The sequence below is a fragment of the Sciurus carolinensis genome, chromosome X (assembly GCF_902686445.1).
Source record: "Sciurus carolinensis chromosome X, mSciCar1.2, whole genome shotgun sequence".
Lineage (NCBI taxonomy): Eukaryota > Metazoa > Chordata > Mammalia > Rodentia > Sciuridae > Sciurus > Sciurus carolinensis.
In genome coordinates this window covers 95762594-95778825 of record NC_062232.1, presented here as the reverse complement: position 1 = coordinate 95778825, position 16232 = coordinate 95762594, and the positions used below count along the sequence as shown (strand labels likewise).

The 16232-nt window shown below is 35.6% G+C and overlaps 1 protein-coding gene and 1 non-coding gene across 8 annotated transcripts in view; both read left to right on the top strand.

Moving 5' to 3' along the window:
• The window catches only part of Lrch2 (leucine rich repeats and calponin homology domain containing 2), a 129790-nt gene that overhangs the window by 93693 nt on the left and 19865 nt on the right, over positions 1 to 16232 (top strand). For 5 of the 7 annotated variants that reach the window (XM_047536783.1, XM_047536778.1, XM_047536780.1 and 2 more), the window contains 4 exons: positions 294 to 342; positions 429 to 545; positions 8393 to 8437; positions 12765 to 12815. In XM_047536783.1, coding sequence (XP_047392739.1) covers positions 294 to 342; positions 429 to 545; positions 8393 to 8437; positions 12765 to 12815 — 262 coding nt within the window. The remainder of the gene's footprint in view (positions 1 to 293; positions 343 to 428; positions 546 to 8392; positions 8438 to 12764; positions 12816 to 16232) is intronic. The other 2 variants (XM_047536784.1, XM_047536782.1) reach the window with 1 other exon arrangement.
• Positions 13183 to 13311, top strand: LOC124972757 (small nucleolar RNA SNORA35). The gene has a single exon (XR_007106535.1). It is a non-coding gene; the product is annotated as a small nucleolar RNA SNORA35 (small nucleolar RNA).

Genomic DNA, 16232 nt, shown 5'->3' with positions numbered 1-16232 from the left:
CATGTTTTCAAAACGTGGACTTTTTGGGGGGACATCTCAGATCCAAACCATAACAACCTCTAAAAAGTCCTTAGAGTAGTCCTATGCATAAAATAAGTCCATTTTGATATTTCCTGAGGAGCAATTATTATTAGGGACAATATGTTTTTGTCATCTTTAAGTTTTATGTTATTAGTTCAAAGCATAAACATGGATAAAACCTTGACATTCTAAAAAGACAACTTTATAATGTTCATAACAAATATTTTTCTAAATATTTTAAGACATATTAAAGCATCTTTAATTTTTTTTAGTGTCTCAGAAGATGAAGTTAATTCACCATTATCACCCCTTACATGGCAGGTAAGAGAAAATTTAATTTCAAATATATGTACATATGTATTATTTTGTTCTCATTTGTTTAGTTAAAAGAAATTGTCTCATTATAGCCCTTGGAAAATCAGAAGGATCAAATAGATGAACAACAGTGGCCAGAATCTCAACCTATAATCTGGCAAAGTGAAGAAAGAAGGCGAAGCAAACAGATTAGAAAAGAGTATTTCAAGGTACTTTATTAAAATTTTAAGTTTACTTTGTATTTATTAGTTTTGATCTTGTAATTTTTAGGTTATTAAGGTATAACTCTAGTTAAATGTAGTAAATGTGTTTATCTTAATTTCCCACATGTAGGTGATATAGATGTATGATCTAATTATAGCCATAAAATTTCAGTAGTTCAAAGTAATTAAGAGTGTGTGGATCAGTATGAATTATAATTTTCCAAATGTTTTATTAGAAAGATGAATATTTGCTACTCTACTAAGTGTAGAAATTTATAGTACATTTTGAAAGAATTGTTCAAGCCAGGTGCAATGGTGCACGCTTGTAATCCCAGCAGCTCAGGAGGCTAAGGCAGGAAGATCACAAGTTCAAAGCCAGCCTCAGCACCTTATTGAGGTCCTCAGCAACTTAGTGAGATCCCATTTCAAAATAGGGAAAAAAAAGGACTGGGGATGTGGCTCAGTGGCTAAGTACCTCTGGGTTCAATCTCTGGTACCAAAAAATAAATAAATAAGCAAATAAGTAAATAAATAAAATAATTATTCAGGAAAGGACTTAAATTGGATTTGTTTCAATAAATAGTTGACATATTTACAGTTAGTATTTAACTGTTTCTATATAAATAAATGCTATCTGTATGGTCTTAAACATGTCTGAGAACAGTTTCATTCATTTTCTTTTCTTGTTATCTTAGTAGTTTTCTTAAGAGGTCTTTTATCTTAGCAAAAATAAAACCCCAGAGTATCTGAATTATCCCACAGTTCTAGGTAGTTGGGTTTTAATGAAATTTTATTGTGGATACCTTTGTAAATATTGTATTGTTATCTATTTGTTTTTAAAGTTTGCTATATTTGCAGAGGTCAGTCATCCAAATTTGTCATAACTTTCATACTAAGCAAAATTTATTTTTGACATCGACTTGAATGAGCAACACAAATTTGGTCCTGCTTCATGAATAGCAAATTTCACTCTCTTTGCACCTTTCCTATTTCCCAAAGCATAATTCAAGTCTAATGATAGTTTTATTTGAATGCATAGTACTTAGCTATACCATAGGGAATTCCTAGTGTATATCACTATTACATAGGATTTATTTTGTAGTTTTCTATTTGGTAGAAATAGGTCTCTCAATGCACATTGATCTGTTTCCATATGTGGGAGTCTAACACATATTTGGAAGTACTATCATATGACTAAAACAAAAGTATTATATGTCTTAGCAAATCTGTGACAAGTTCAAGCTTTCAATAAATAATTACTACTGAGTTCTTTTAATGAGTCTTGTGTGAATTAGCTAGTGTGAGAGATAATGAAGAAATTAAAAAAAATGAGAGAAAAGGGAAGAACATTCTAAACAGAACCCTGGTCAGTAATAGTGAAAGTTTATTTATCCCTAACTCTTTACAGATCTGCACTTATATTTACATTCTGGCATTTATCTATCTATGCTGGGGATTGAACCCAGGGCCTCATATATGCCAGGCAAGTGCTCTACCACTGAGCCACATCCCAAGCCCCTGGCATTTATTTTAAAGCTCCCATTTTTAATTTAAAACCTTGAACCAAAGCACTGAATAAAATTCGTTTATACATAAAAGTTGAATGAATGATGATGTGGGAGAAATTTAGTATTTCTAAGTAATGAAAGAGATTTGATATTTATTTGATCTTCTTTATCCTAGTATAGTAAAGTCATACCAATTCTGACTTTTCATCAAAACACTTACATAGCAATTACTGAGTGCCAGGCACTGTTCTAAGTGCTTTACAAATATCAACTAATTTAATCTTCCAAACAACCCTGCGAGGTAAGCACAATTATTATCATTTCTATTTTACACATGGGGAAATTAAGACACAGGGAGGCTAAGTAGTATGCCTCAGGTCACTTAGCTTGAACTTAGAGCCTATGTTATGCTGCTTCTTTATCTACTTTATAGTAACTCAAGTGTTCTTCTCAATGAAGTCTTAATAGAGGCCTCAGTGTTCCTTTAACAGATAATTCTTTGGTTTAATAGCATCACTTATTGATAATTATTTTATTTTTATGGCTTACACATTTCTTCGACAATATTGGTTATGTTATGAAGTTGCTAGACCAAATAGGATAATATTTGAAGTTCCCATTACATAACCATCTTTCATTATATGTTTATTTCCTTCTTTTTTGGGCACTCAATCACTGAGCCCCATCCCCAGCCCTGTTTTGTATTTTACTTAGAGACAGGGTTTCACTGAGTTGCTTAGCGCCTCACCATTGCTGAGGCTGGCTTTGAACTCGTGATCTTCCTGCCTCAGCCTCCTGAGCTGCTGGGATTACAGGCGTGGGCCGGCTATATGTTTATTTTTTTCTTACTTGATAAAGTAGTTTCAAAGGTAAGTTTCAGTTACTGTAAAATGTTTTAAAGAGATATGTAGTTCTCCTGAGTTGTCAGAAGATGTCAGTGTTAGAACATTGCAAAAATGGAGTATGTTAATTTTTTTCTATGATGTTAAGAAAATATAAAATTGAATTGGGCTATTGGTATAGCTCAGTGGTAGAGCATGAAAACTTGGGCTCAATCTCCAGCATCAGAAAGAAAGAAAATATATGAGATACTGAGATACTACTCTCTAAGTCAGAACTATAATTATTGCCAGTATTTTCATGATTAAAACATTATCCATCAGTTTCTATGAAGTATCTTTCAGAGTCAAAAAGGAAATTTATCTTAAATCATCTATCCCTAAGAATCAAAAAGGTTATTTTTAAGGTGTATAATTGAACTTAATCTAGATCTATAGATTATAAAACAATAAAATACAGTATTCTAAAGGTTTATATCAAATTATCATGGGGGGGTAATAACTCCTTTAGCTTTGCTGTGTTATGAAACATACAGAGCTTTTGTGCAACTTTATCCTAACGTGTTTAAGTAACTAAGCCACAGGATTTGTATCTGTCTAGTGGTAAATTATTCATGATGCTGTTACTCATTATATTTTTTTACAGTGTTTGTGTATGTATATACAAGTGTGCATGTTTGTGTGTGTGCATGCATGTGTGTATGAAATTCAGCTCTCCATTTTTTTCTTAGTTGCCAAGACTAATTTAGAGTAGTGTGTTTTTCAGGTAAGCCTCTAAGACTAAGGGAAAAATATTTTAACACGTTGGCCATATTATGTAAACAAGAAGATGAATTAGTTCAGGTTACTTCAGTAAGTAAATTATGGTTGAAGAGTTACATTAATTTTTAGATTCCCAGGTCATTGTTTCATGTATATCTTAGTGTCCTTGTAGCCAAAATAAAATCCCTGCATTTCTCAAAGTATTCCCAGAAATACATTACTTTATTAAACAGCTTTTATAGAAGTTCATTAATATTATCTTAATAAGATACATAACATAGTATGAAAATCTAATCCTTTGTTGATAATGCTTAATGTAAATTAGTAGCTTTGATTTCTTGTAAGAATGATAACATGTGAATTTCCAAATGCTTTTTTAAAAATATCTATTTTAGTTGTTGATGGACATAATATCTTTATTTATTTATTTTTATGTGGTGCTGAGGATCAAACCCAGTGCCTCACATGTGCTAAGCAAGCCCTCTACCACTGAGCCACAACCCCAGCACCTCCAAATGCTTTCGATGATTGATTTTTAAACAAAAATGTTAAAAGGCATTAGAATAATTATACCAAGTTAATTTTAAATATTATTTAATATATTTAAATACTACTTTATGCCCTTAAATGTATCTCATTCCTATTGTGACAAAGACATTATAATGACTCTTAAAATACATAGTATTTTCATGAATATAGTATAATATCTTCATTTAAAGGCTCACCTCAAGGAAAATATTTTTATGTTTTTTTCTGTAATTGTTGGTTTCATACTATACTAGGGAAACCAACTGGGTTTGTAAAATAACCTGATTTGTTGTGAGAAATAATTTGTGCACAGTTATCTCTCCTGTGAAATTAATATAAGCTTCATGGATGAACTGGCCTTTCTATTTCTCTGGTTTGTTAACTAGGCCTTTATTATAATATTCAAATTCAGATATAATAAAACTTTAGTAATTTAGGCTAATACCAATGGGGGATAGCTGACTTGAATTAGTGAAAAATTGACTTATAGAATATTTTCAAATCTCTATATATAATTAGGTTCTTAGCTTTAGGACCTTTAAATATGTGCAGTTATGTAAATTTAGAATCTGAGTTTTCATGTGTAATGAAATTTTTATTTAGAGTAGTAGTAAGGTAACAATAATACATTTACCATTATCTAAGCCTTGACTGTATTTTCTTTATTTTTCAGTTGTCTACTCACTCTTTTGTGTCTTATTTTTAACTTTGTAAATATGCTCAAACTTCTACTATAGGGGAGAAAAAAATACCTTTACTTACCCATTGCAAGGGTCACTCCTGAGATCCCTATAGCAAAAGACAAATTAACAAGAGAAAAGGATAACACATTTTTTTGGGGGGTGGGTACTGGGGATTGAACTCAGGGACACTCAACCACTGAGCCACATCCCCAGCCCTATTTTGTATTTTATTTAGAGACAGGGTCTCACTGAGTTGCTTAGTGCCTCGCTGTTGCTGAGGCTGACTTTGAACTTGAGATCCTCCTGCCTCAGCCTCCTGAGCTGCTGGGATTGCCTGCACCACCATGCCTGGCAAGGATAACAAATTTAATAAAAGTTTTATGTGGCACAGGAGCCTTGAAAAATGAAGACCCAAAGACCAAAGGAAAACTGTATTTTTATACTTAGTCTGATGAAAGAAGTGTATAGTTGTTCAGAAACATGACTGGACAGACAGGGTTAGAATCTGATGGTAATAAACTTGGGGGGACCTCAGGAAGGTCCATTTGTTCAAACTGTCTCCTGTGTCTCTATATGATATTCCTCTTCCCCCAGTATGTGGTAGGTTGCCTATCACATGAGGGTGTTCAGGAAAGAAGGTCAAGAGAGTGACCTTTTTGGATCTTATGGATTACTATGGGGCCGAGGAATTTAGTTTCTATGATCTTCTTTGGAGGAGAAAGAGAAGCAAAGAAAGGCGGGCTGGAGGAGGTCAGAGAATGACCCCTAGGATGCCCTAGTTTGGGTAGAGTTTTCTGAGTCCTAATGCTACCATTATCCCTGATTCCCTTTTCAGCTGTTGCCTTTGCTCTAGTTCTCCAGTTTCTGATCACTCCGTAACTCAACTGCAGTCTGACTTTCATCTCCATTTCTGGATTGAAATAGGGTTAACACGTACCTACTAACAGCAAAATCCAGTGTAGTATTTAACATTGACCAACTTTGCCTCTTAAAACTCCTTTCTTGGTTTCTGCCTCATTTTTCTTTCCTGATTCTTCTGTTATTTTTTGGTTGGTTGGCTATTTTTTGTAGTACTGAAGATTGAGCTCAAGGTCTCACACATGCCAGACAAGTGCTTTACCACCAAAGCTGTATTTCCAACCCTTTTCTGTTATTTTATTTATTTATTTATTTGTTTGTTTGTTTGTTTATTATGTTCTTGTTTGACTTTTCTTCTGTGTACTCTTAGGGTCTAATCCTCTTTTTATTACTCTAAAATATGTCTCTGGAGTGTTAATGACTTTAGATGTTGGTTATATTCTACTGAGTCTAAATTTACATCCGCAACTTTTTTTTTTTGGTACCAAGGATTGAACTCAGGGACACTTAACCACTGAGTCACACCCCCGGCCCTTTTTAGTATTTTATTTAGAGACAGGGTCTCCCTGAGTTGCTTAGGGCCTTGTTAAGTTGCTGAGGCTGGCTTTGAACTCATGATCCTCCTGCCTTGGCCTCCTGAGCCGTTGACATTATAGGTGTGCGCCACTGTGCCCAAAGCCTCATACTTTCTTGCCTGGGCAACTGTGATGATTTCTTTTCTTTTCTTTTCTTTTCTTTTTCCCTTCAAAAGTTTATTTAGTATCAAGCAAGTGAATATTTTTAAAAATATTTTTTTAGTTGTGGATGGATCTTTATTTTATTTATTTATTTATTTATTTATTTATTTATATGCTGTGCTGAGGATCGAACCCAGGGTGTCACATATGTCAGGCAAGCACTCTACCACTGAGCCATAAGCCCAGCCCAAATGATGATTTCTTAGTAGTGTCCCTTTCACAACTTTTGGGGAAAACCCTTGATTATTTCTTTATTGGCTCCCTAATTATAATTAGATAAAATTTGGACTTCTCAAAATCTTCATGGAGTGCTCTTCTTTACATTTGGTTACCTGCCACAATTCACTCTCCCCACTAACCTCACTCTTTGTTTTGTACATAGACTGTGTTTTTTACTTCCTTGTGTTTTCCCTCCTTTAACTGTGCCCATTAGCTCTTTATTCCTGGCAAATTCCTAGTAATCATTCAGGATTTAAAAATGGGAGTATAGCATAGTGCCAGAACTTTTAGAATCAAATCATTTGACTCCCAGTCCTTACTTAGATATCTACTTCCAGTGTGAATCTGGTAAGTTTTGTAGTCTTGCTTTTTATTATTTTTCATCTACAAATGAGTCTGATTGTACCTTCCTTCACAGGATTGTTATGACTACTAATTATTTAATAATATACAGTGCTTAGAACAGCTCTTGCCATAGAATAATCACTTAATAAATATTAGCCTGTTATTCACTCAAATGTTACTATCTCTTTGAAGTAGAATAGAACTAAAAATAATTGACTTCACCAAAGCATCTTGCCATGGTATGGCTAATAGGATTTTCCACACATGCCAATTTCATCCAGTGACTCTTTGGAAGAGTGGGTTGAAAGTATATATTGAATCTATGTCTGGGATCAACTGGTAAGAGTAGATTAGTCATAGTTGTCAAAGGAGAGACAGGACAGAAATGGATGTTTTGTATTTCTAATTCCTAACACAGCTCACTCCCCAGTTTGTGGTTGATATCAGGTAGGTTATCTGTTTTTCCAAGGCTTATGGGAGATAATGCTGCATAAATAAAGGGGACCATAATAATGATCCCCTTTAATGCCAGGCAAAACATTTGTATGTACCTGAAAATTCAAGAGTTTTTCAATAAGACCCTCATGAGTTCTGAGCAGAAGGTTAATCTACCACCGATTTTTTTCATTTGCAATGTGAAAGAATTAGAAAAGCACTACAGTTGTTGTCATACTGTTTCCTTAACTCTAAGAAGCATTTGGTCACATATTACCATTTTTCATATTGAGCATGTTATCTCTGTATCTCACTATAAAACAGGGATAATAGTACTTAGGGTACATAGGATCGGTATGAAGATAAAATGGATTAATATATATAAGGCACTTCAATCAGTACTGGTATATAATAAGCACTAGTGTGTTAGCTATTGTCATTATTACTATTACTACATAATTGGCATATATAGTTAATATAGTTTTCTTTTTAAACTTGGAATTAGTAGATTTACTAACAATAGATAGCATCTTAGAATAGTGAGTTATAGATCAAGTCTGGGATAATGGGATAGCTGTAGTTATAAACATTCAGAAGAGGTAAGTCTGAGATTGCAAAATGAATTGAGTTGATGATGAGTTGAATATAGTAAAATAAGAAAAAGGAAGATTCTAAGACAACCCTCAGAAACCTGAATGAACAGGAAATGAGATTGGCTTAGGAAGGAAATGTTACTTGCTGTATTTAAAGTACTTAGAATAGTTCCTTACATGTAGAAAGCATCATGTATGTTAATAGATGAATGGTTTAAACTGATTATATGCTTAAGGTTAATGTTAGGTAATTTAATAAAGTACCAAAATATGAATAAATCTCACATATTTACTAGTAGAGAATTCACATGTTCAAGAAAAATAATGTATTTTAAATATTTTTCAGTATAAATCAACGAGGAAGAGTTCAAGTGGCAATGAAAATGATGAGGTGAGGAAAAGAGGGTAATATTAATGCTTATTTGAAATGTTTGCTTTTCATATTTAGTTGACTCAGTTTAATGTTATTCATCTTTCAGTGTCTTTGTTATTAGTTTAATACATGGATTTTCTCCAATACTAAAATCTTCAGAGCATCATTATACAATTAATGTATGTCCTTTAGAACACAGTTTCTAATAGTTTAGAATTTTATCATCATTTGTCTTGAACCTATAATCCTTGAGTTTTAATTTGTTACCTTTTCCCATCTTTTATCTTTCTAAATTAACGTGGTAGTCAATTGAGTTTTTTATTTTATTTTTTTTAGGAACTCTTTCCACAAACTCTGTGCACTATGTAAAAATTTTAAATTGAATTTCTCAGTTTATATGTTACCATAAAATTTTCTAATGCAGCAGCCTAACATTGTTGAAATGTTACATTCTTATTACCATAAATACTAAGTTTTGTGTAGTTTTGATTGGGGAAAGTTGTAGTTAATTTGATGTTGGTTACTGGACAGGGCTTCTCAAAACACCTTTATTTTAGGAAATAAAAATCACACAGGGCAGCTGGGCGTGGTGGCAGCAACTATAATCCCAGCATCTCAGGAGGCTGAGGCAGGAGGATCACAACTTAAAGTCCAGCCTCAGCAACTTGGGGAGGCCTTGAGCAACTTAGGGAGTCCCTGTCTCTACAACAACAACAATGACAAAACACACATACAAGGCAAAATAATGAATAGAGCTAGATGATTTATCTTTTCCTAGACTAAATACCAATGCCTCTCCATGTCCTTTCCAGTAGAATTTACTGAGATGAAATAAAAGATAGTTATGCCGGGCTGTTGTTGTGGCTCAGTGGTGGAGTGCTTGCCTGGCATGTGTGAGGCACTGGGTTCGATTCTCAGCACCACATATAAATAAATGAATAAAATAAAAGGTCTACCAACAATAAAAAAAAAAAAAAAAAAAGATAGTTATGCCAAAAGCTGTATACCTGTCCCTTGCTTTCCATTGCACTAGTTCTGTAAGATCTCAGTGTGTCCCTAAAATATTGTTCCCCAGAACATAGTCCACTGCATGGTCTCTGGAGTGTTTTTATCAGCTCTCAAAATTTCAATGAGTAAAACCCATGTATCTATAACTCTCAGGTTTGTCTCTAGTTCCCACTTCTCCCCTGAGACTCCTGTCCTTGGAATTTTTTTATTTTTTATTATTCATTTATTTTGTGGTATTGGGGATTAAACCCTGGGGCACACTTTCATTGAGCTACATGGTACCCAGCCCTTTTTATTTTTTAATTTATTTTTATTTTGAGACAGGGTCTTGCTAAGTTGTTGAGGCTGCCCTCGAACTTGCAATCCTTCTGCTTCAGCTTCCTGAATTGCTGTGGTTATGTTACAGGACTGGGGCCTTCTGGGAAACTGAGGCAGCTTGAAAGCTGCCCCCTGCCTCCCGTTCAAACCCCAGTTCTTCTGATCAAGTCAGAAAGATTTCAGACATGTCACTCAGAGTAACAGGAATGAGTTTATTAGAAGGGATGGGAAAGGGGACACTCTCAAGGAAGAGAGTGGGTCCTCTCAGAGAGGAGAGGGACAGCATGCCTCTCCTGCACTCCAGTTTTATTGGGGATCCCAGAGAAGTTTTCAGAGTCCTGCTTAGATCCACCTCTTGACTTTTGACTGACAACAGGGTGACATCAGACTTAAGTCTCCACTGCCATGACAACTCTAGGTCACTTTGGCCTAGGCTGACTGGTTCTAATTTAGATTCTTAACCATGAATTCTTATAGATTTTATGGTAAGGAGGAATTGTCCTTATCTCCCTGAATTCTGAGATCTGGTCTGTGTGAGATACACAAGTCTCCCCCTTCAGGGTAACTTGCATTCTGGCCTGCATTTCTCCTGCAGATAACAGGTTGTTTTCTGAGGAGTGTAGCATACCCCACGGGCTTAAGCCAGGCAGTGCTGCAGGTAAATTGCTTCTTGGAAAAGAGAGCATGTGAGCAGTCAGCACAGTGGGCCCCGTTTATAGAATTATGCCCTTAACCTAATGTTCCCACCACTCACGTCTGTCTGTCTCCTATCAATTACAGTTATGTGCCACGTGCCCTGGTTCAGGTCCTTATAATCTTGTATCCAACATCCTTAGGACTCAGTATGGTTTTGTTTTTATTTTTGGTTTTGTTTTCTCATTTTTGCTTCACAATACAGTTCTTCAGTGGCGCAGTGGTTTTCAACCTCGGCTACACAATGAAATTACCTAGTGAGCTTTAAAGACTACCTGTGCCCGGGGGTCACTCCAGATACTCGGATTCAGTTGGCCCCTGGTGCAATGTGGAGTAGCCTGGACAGTGAGGTGTTTAAAGTTTCCCATGTGAGTTTAATGGGTAGCCAAGGTTGAGAATTACTGAGTGAGTAGAATCCACCATTTACCACCCAGCTAAAGCAGGAGTTGAAAAACTATGGCCCAGGGCCTAATCTGGCCCTCTATTTATTTACCTACAACTGCTTTTGCATTATAATCTCAGACCTGAGTAATTACTTTAGGCATCATATGGTCCTCAGAACTTAAAATGTTTACTCCCTAACCTTTTACAGAAGACATTTTCTGAACCCTGAGCTAGAGGTTCAGTTTAGCCACTCTCCCTGTCCTACCTGCCTTAGTATCTAATCTGTCACCAAGGCCTACTGATTTGTTCATTTATTTGTTTTTTGGTACTGACATATTTCGTATACATTTTTTTCACCTTCCTGTTCACTGTCGCTGCCCTGGCACAGGCCCTTGTCACTTCTTGCTGGTGTTACTGCAGAAGCTTCCTTGCTCTTCTTCCTTTCTCCAGTCTAGTTTCCTCACTGCAGCCAGAATGATTGTTTCAAAGAACACAAATACAAGCGGGCCATTCCCTTGCGAAGAAATCTTCAACTTCCTCCCCTAACTTAAAGGGTAAATTCTAGATCCTTTTTGATCAAGGCCTTGCTTACCACATCAAGTTCAACTCACATTTTGCCCCCCTTTTACCGTACCCTTCAGGATACAGACCTGCTCCAAGGTTTTTTGATTTTGTTTTAGTTTTGCTCTCAGGTTTCCATTTATTGTTCTATGTCTTTGTTCTTGTCCTCTCTTCTTGGAATGTCATTCCCTTCCATCTTTTTCTGGTAAACATTCAGTTTTACTGAGTTGCATTTTCTTTTATTAGTTGTTTATTTGTTTTGAGGCAAGGTCTTGCTATGTTGCCCAGGCTGGCCTCAAACTCCTGGGCTCAAGGGATTCTCCTGTCTCAGCCTCCCCAATAACTGGGACTATAGGTGCGCATCACCATTTCCCACCTTTAGTGAGTTTTTACTTTCTTAGTACACTTGCCTTCTTTCATCTCCCTCCTCCCCAGAGTCCTTTTATCTATGTCTCATAATATCCCATGCATAGAGTAAGAATATTGTATTATCTATACGCATAAATCTACTTTCCCTCTACATTGAGAAATTCTTCAAGGATAATATTTTACCAAATTTCATTGCTCCCATAACTGGGTGCAGTGGTGCACGCCTGGAATCTCAGCAGCTCTGGAGGCTGAGGCAGGAGGACGGCAGGTTCAAGGTCAGCCTCAGCAATTTAGCAAGACGCACAGCAAAGTAGTAAGATCCTGTCTCAAAATAAATAAAATAGACTGGGGATGTGGATTAGTGGTAAAGCACCTCTGGGTCCAGTCCTCAGTACCAAAAGAAAAACATTTTTTTTTTAATACTCCTAGTGTCTTGCATTGTCTGACACAGTAGGTAATCAATAATCATTCGTTGAATGAGTAAATGTTCAATTGTTGTGCACATTCCAGGTCGAATGTCAAGATTTTGTATTTGGTTGGCAGTAGAACAGTTATTAAAGAATTATGGGCCATTTCATGATTTATTCAATTACAATCTTTCTAAGTATTTCTAAACTTATAGATTCACATAATTTTCTTGATGAAACTTCTTATGTGGTATGATGGAACTTTTGCATGTCATCTATTTACATGTCTCAGATTGTAACCTATCATTACTACTGTGTGTAGACAGTACTTCACAAACTTTAAAATAATAAATTACTTGGGAGTCATGTAGATTCTGATTTGGTATTGGTTGGAGCCTGAGATTCTGTATTTCAAACAAATTCTCAGAGAATGCCTATGCTGTTGGTTCACAGACTACATTTTTGAATTGCAAGGTGTTAGATGGTATAATCTAGACTCTTCCTTTAGCAGTCGATCAAAATGATTTTCAGGTTTCCTTTTATATGTTTAAATCATCGTTTTGTATTTTAATTTCATCTTTCATCTTTTTATTTTTATATTTTAGCAAGACAGTGATAATGCTAATATGTCACCACAATCTCCAGTATCATCTGAGGTACAAGTTCTGTTTTTATATGTTTTAAATGTTTGTATGTGTTTTTTATATGTTTTCTGTGTTTTACATGGGGTTCTTCTTTGCCTCTTTCTCTTTACTTCATCTTTTTTTTTTACAAAGTAATTTTTTCACCTCTATTTTAAAATCTATGATAGGTCAGTATGTACAAATTTCTAGTCTATAAAATATTTTAAAAATAAATACTCATAGTAAATATCACTTGTTTGTGATTTTCTGTGGAAAATATCTGTAGATCACAGAAAATAAATGACTTCTGTGAAATGTATGCTTTCTGATTCATCCATATTTTAAAATAAATGGTGGATTTTTATCAATCGCTTTAAGTTTTTACTTTGAAAAGGCACTACAGCATTGTGCAATGGCCATTGGTTTTCTTTGTAACCAATTAGGTCTGAAAGCAATGCAAGAGAAACTTCCTTTTTCCACGAGAAACATCCCTGAGGTGGGTTGTTCCTATCGACAGGAGGTTACACATTTCCTGGCATCTTAGACTTAAGGGGCAGGGGATCACAAGGACAGCCCATCTATGGTAGCCACAGTTTGTAAAATCTTGATCAAATATTCTGGTGGTTTGGATGATTGATTCTTTTAAATTAGTTTAACTTCTTGCTTTACCACAAAATTTAAATTTAAAACATGTTAAACAGTTTCTTTTCTACTTCAGATTACCTTAGTATTCTAAAGTGAATTGGCATTATTAAATAAACAATTGTGGTGAGTTCAGGACATTATCTAAATGTTTGGATGGTCCTAATTAACCAAATAAGTATTTCATTCTACATAAGTGGCATTACTGTTATAGAAAGCCAGGATTCTTTCTATTGTTTTGGGTGATTTGCATTATGAAACTTTTATATAGACTTGTTGGGCATGAGTTTTATAAACACAATTCTAAATTATTTGTGTGGAAGGTACAGTGGTTTATGTGTGTTTAGAAAATAAATTAGGATATTCTAGAATTAATCTTGGTCACATGCTTTTGTAAATCTTTACTTTTAAGTTAGAAGGAGTATAAGTATATAAGTGATTACTGCTTGTTGCCTAGTTACTTTATGATTTTATAGCTCACAGAGGAGACTATTAATGCCAATTTTCTCAGATAAGTTATATTGTTTTTTAAATATATTTTTGCTTGCATTTGGATAAGTGAATTTTTTGCTAGAAATTCATAACAATTTAACCAAAATAATGAAGACAAACAGTAAGTATGGATGGATAGAGTAATAAGCATGTGTTTTTGTAGCTCAACTCACTTTCAATTTGAATTGCATATCACATGTTATTGGAAGAAGAGTCAAATAATCTACAGAATTCTGATTGCTTCAATTTCATGTAAAAAGAAAATGGTCACCTAGGCCCTGTGGCAAACACCTGTAATCCCAGTGATTCAAGAAGCCAAGGCAGGAGGATTACAAATTCAAGGCCGGCCTCAGGAACTTAGCAAGACCTTGTCTCAAAATAAAAAATAAAAAGGGCTGGGGGATGTGGCTCAGGGGTAGAATGCCCCTGGGTTCAATCCCCAGTACAGGAGGGGGCTGTGGGGAACAGGAAGAAGAAGGAGGAGGAGGAGGAGGTGGGGGGAGGAGGTGGAGGAGGAGGAGAGGGAGGAGGAGGAAAGGAAATGGTAAAACTAATTAGTGTAGGGTTTTAGCAAAGTATTTACTAATACATTTGAACCTAAAAGTAGTCCCATGACTAGGTGTTATCTTTGTTAGGGTAGCTGGTGCAGATATCCACGAGAGACACATTACTGAGTTCAAGCAAAGGTTTATTGACAGAGAAAGTCTCCCAGGCTGCCCTTCTGCAAAGCGCAGCAGCCTGCAGGAAAAAACTTCTTAAGTACTTAGTCATGTACAATGGAGTAGTTAAAAAATAACCCAGCTGGTCCTGTGACTGTTACTTGACATCTTTGTTGTGATTTCCACGTTAGGGACTCTTTGGGGGTGGGCCTAATGGGAAGGTCATGCCTGAGTGGGCAGGTGCTGATTTTGAAAATGGAGTTACTTTGGCCTAAGGACCTAATGACTTTCATCATTTTATAGCTGACAGACAGATAATTTTCCCAAAAAGCCCTATCAATAAATGACAGAGTAGTGACTGGAGCCTAGGCCTTGCCTACTTCACAGAGTTTTACAAATTACATAAGATGCCACTAAGATTACATTATTTTATCCCTTTTCAATTTACAAAATTCTTTCACATAGTTACTATAAGGAAAGAAGGGAATGAAGGAAATAAAGAGAGGAGAGATGGTTCAATAGTAACACAGATTTATTCGGGACACACCTACAGAGGGTGATCCAGTGGAGACTGAGACCTGTCTTCCGCTTACAGCCTGGGATAGATAGAGGAGAATGGGGTGGGGGAATTAGGCTGTTGCTAGGGGTTGGCCAGGGAAGGATAAGGAAGGGTCCATTCTTTGAGGTGGACACTGTTCCATGTCAAACTAGGTGTTTTCAGGATTTTAGTCCCAGATAACAATTTCTCTTTGTATGAGATGATGGAGTGTTTGTTGTTTCTTTGCATGATGATGAACTGTTATCTAGGATTGAAGATCAGGCTGAATCAGAGTGACTGTGAGGTGACTCTGGTTCTGAGATGGAGGATATGTTTCAAAATGGTGTTCCCTGTGTGGAGTTCTACCTTACAGTTACCTTATTTATTTGTAACAATTTCATTTGAAAGGTGAGGAATCAATCACAGAAAAATTAAGCGTGTTCAAGACAGAGCCTAAGCTTTCTGACTCCAAGTTCAGATTTGTTTAATATAACACACACCTTTCCATGGCATACCAGTGTATATAGAAGCACTTTGAAACAATGCATTCAAATAGAGCAGATAATAATTTATCATCATCAATAATTCTGCAGCCCCTGTTAATGTAAATATGAAGACTGGTCCCGGTGACTGAGGAGGAGGACCACAAGTTCGAGGCTAGCCTCAGCAACTTAGCAAGAACCTGTCTCAACAAAAAATAAAATAAATAGAAGAAAGGGACTAGAGGAGTGAGAGGAAGGGAGGAATTAGAAAAGTACAGGGGATATATATATATATATATATATATATTTATATTTTGTTTTTTTTTAGTGCAAAACTATTTTTATTCATTTATTTTTTGATTCGTTGTACATGAATGGGGTGCAACTTTTAATTTCTCTGGTTGTACACGATGTAGAGTCACACCATTCATGTAATCATACATGTACCCAAATTATATTGTTAATATTGTATGCATGTATGAATATGAACAACACATCCCACCATTGTGAACAACTATAATGCACCAGTAAAAAATGAGATAAAATTAAATATGAAAAATAAAAAGGGCTAGGGATGCAGCACAGAGGCACAGGGCCCCTGGGTTCTCTCTCCAGTGTCAAAAAACCCACAAAAAAC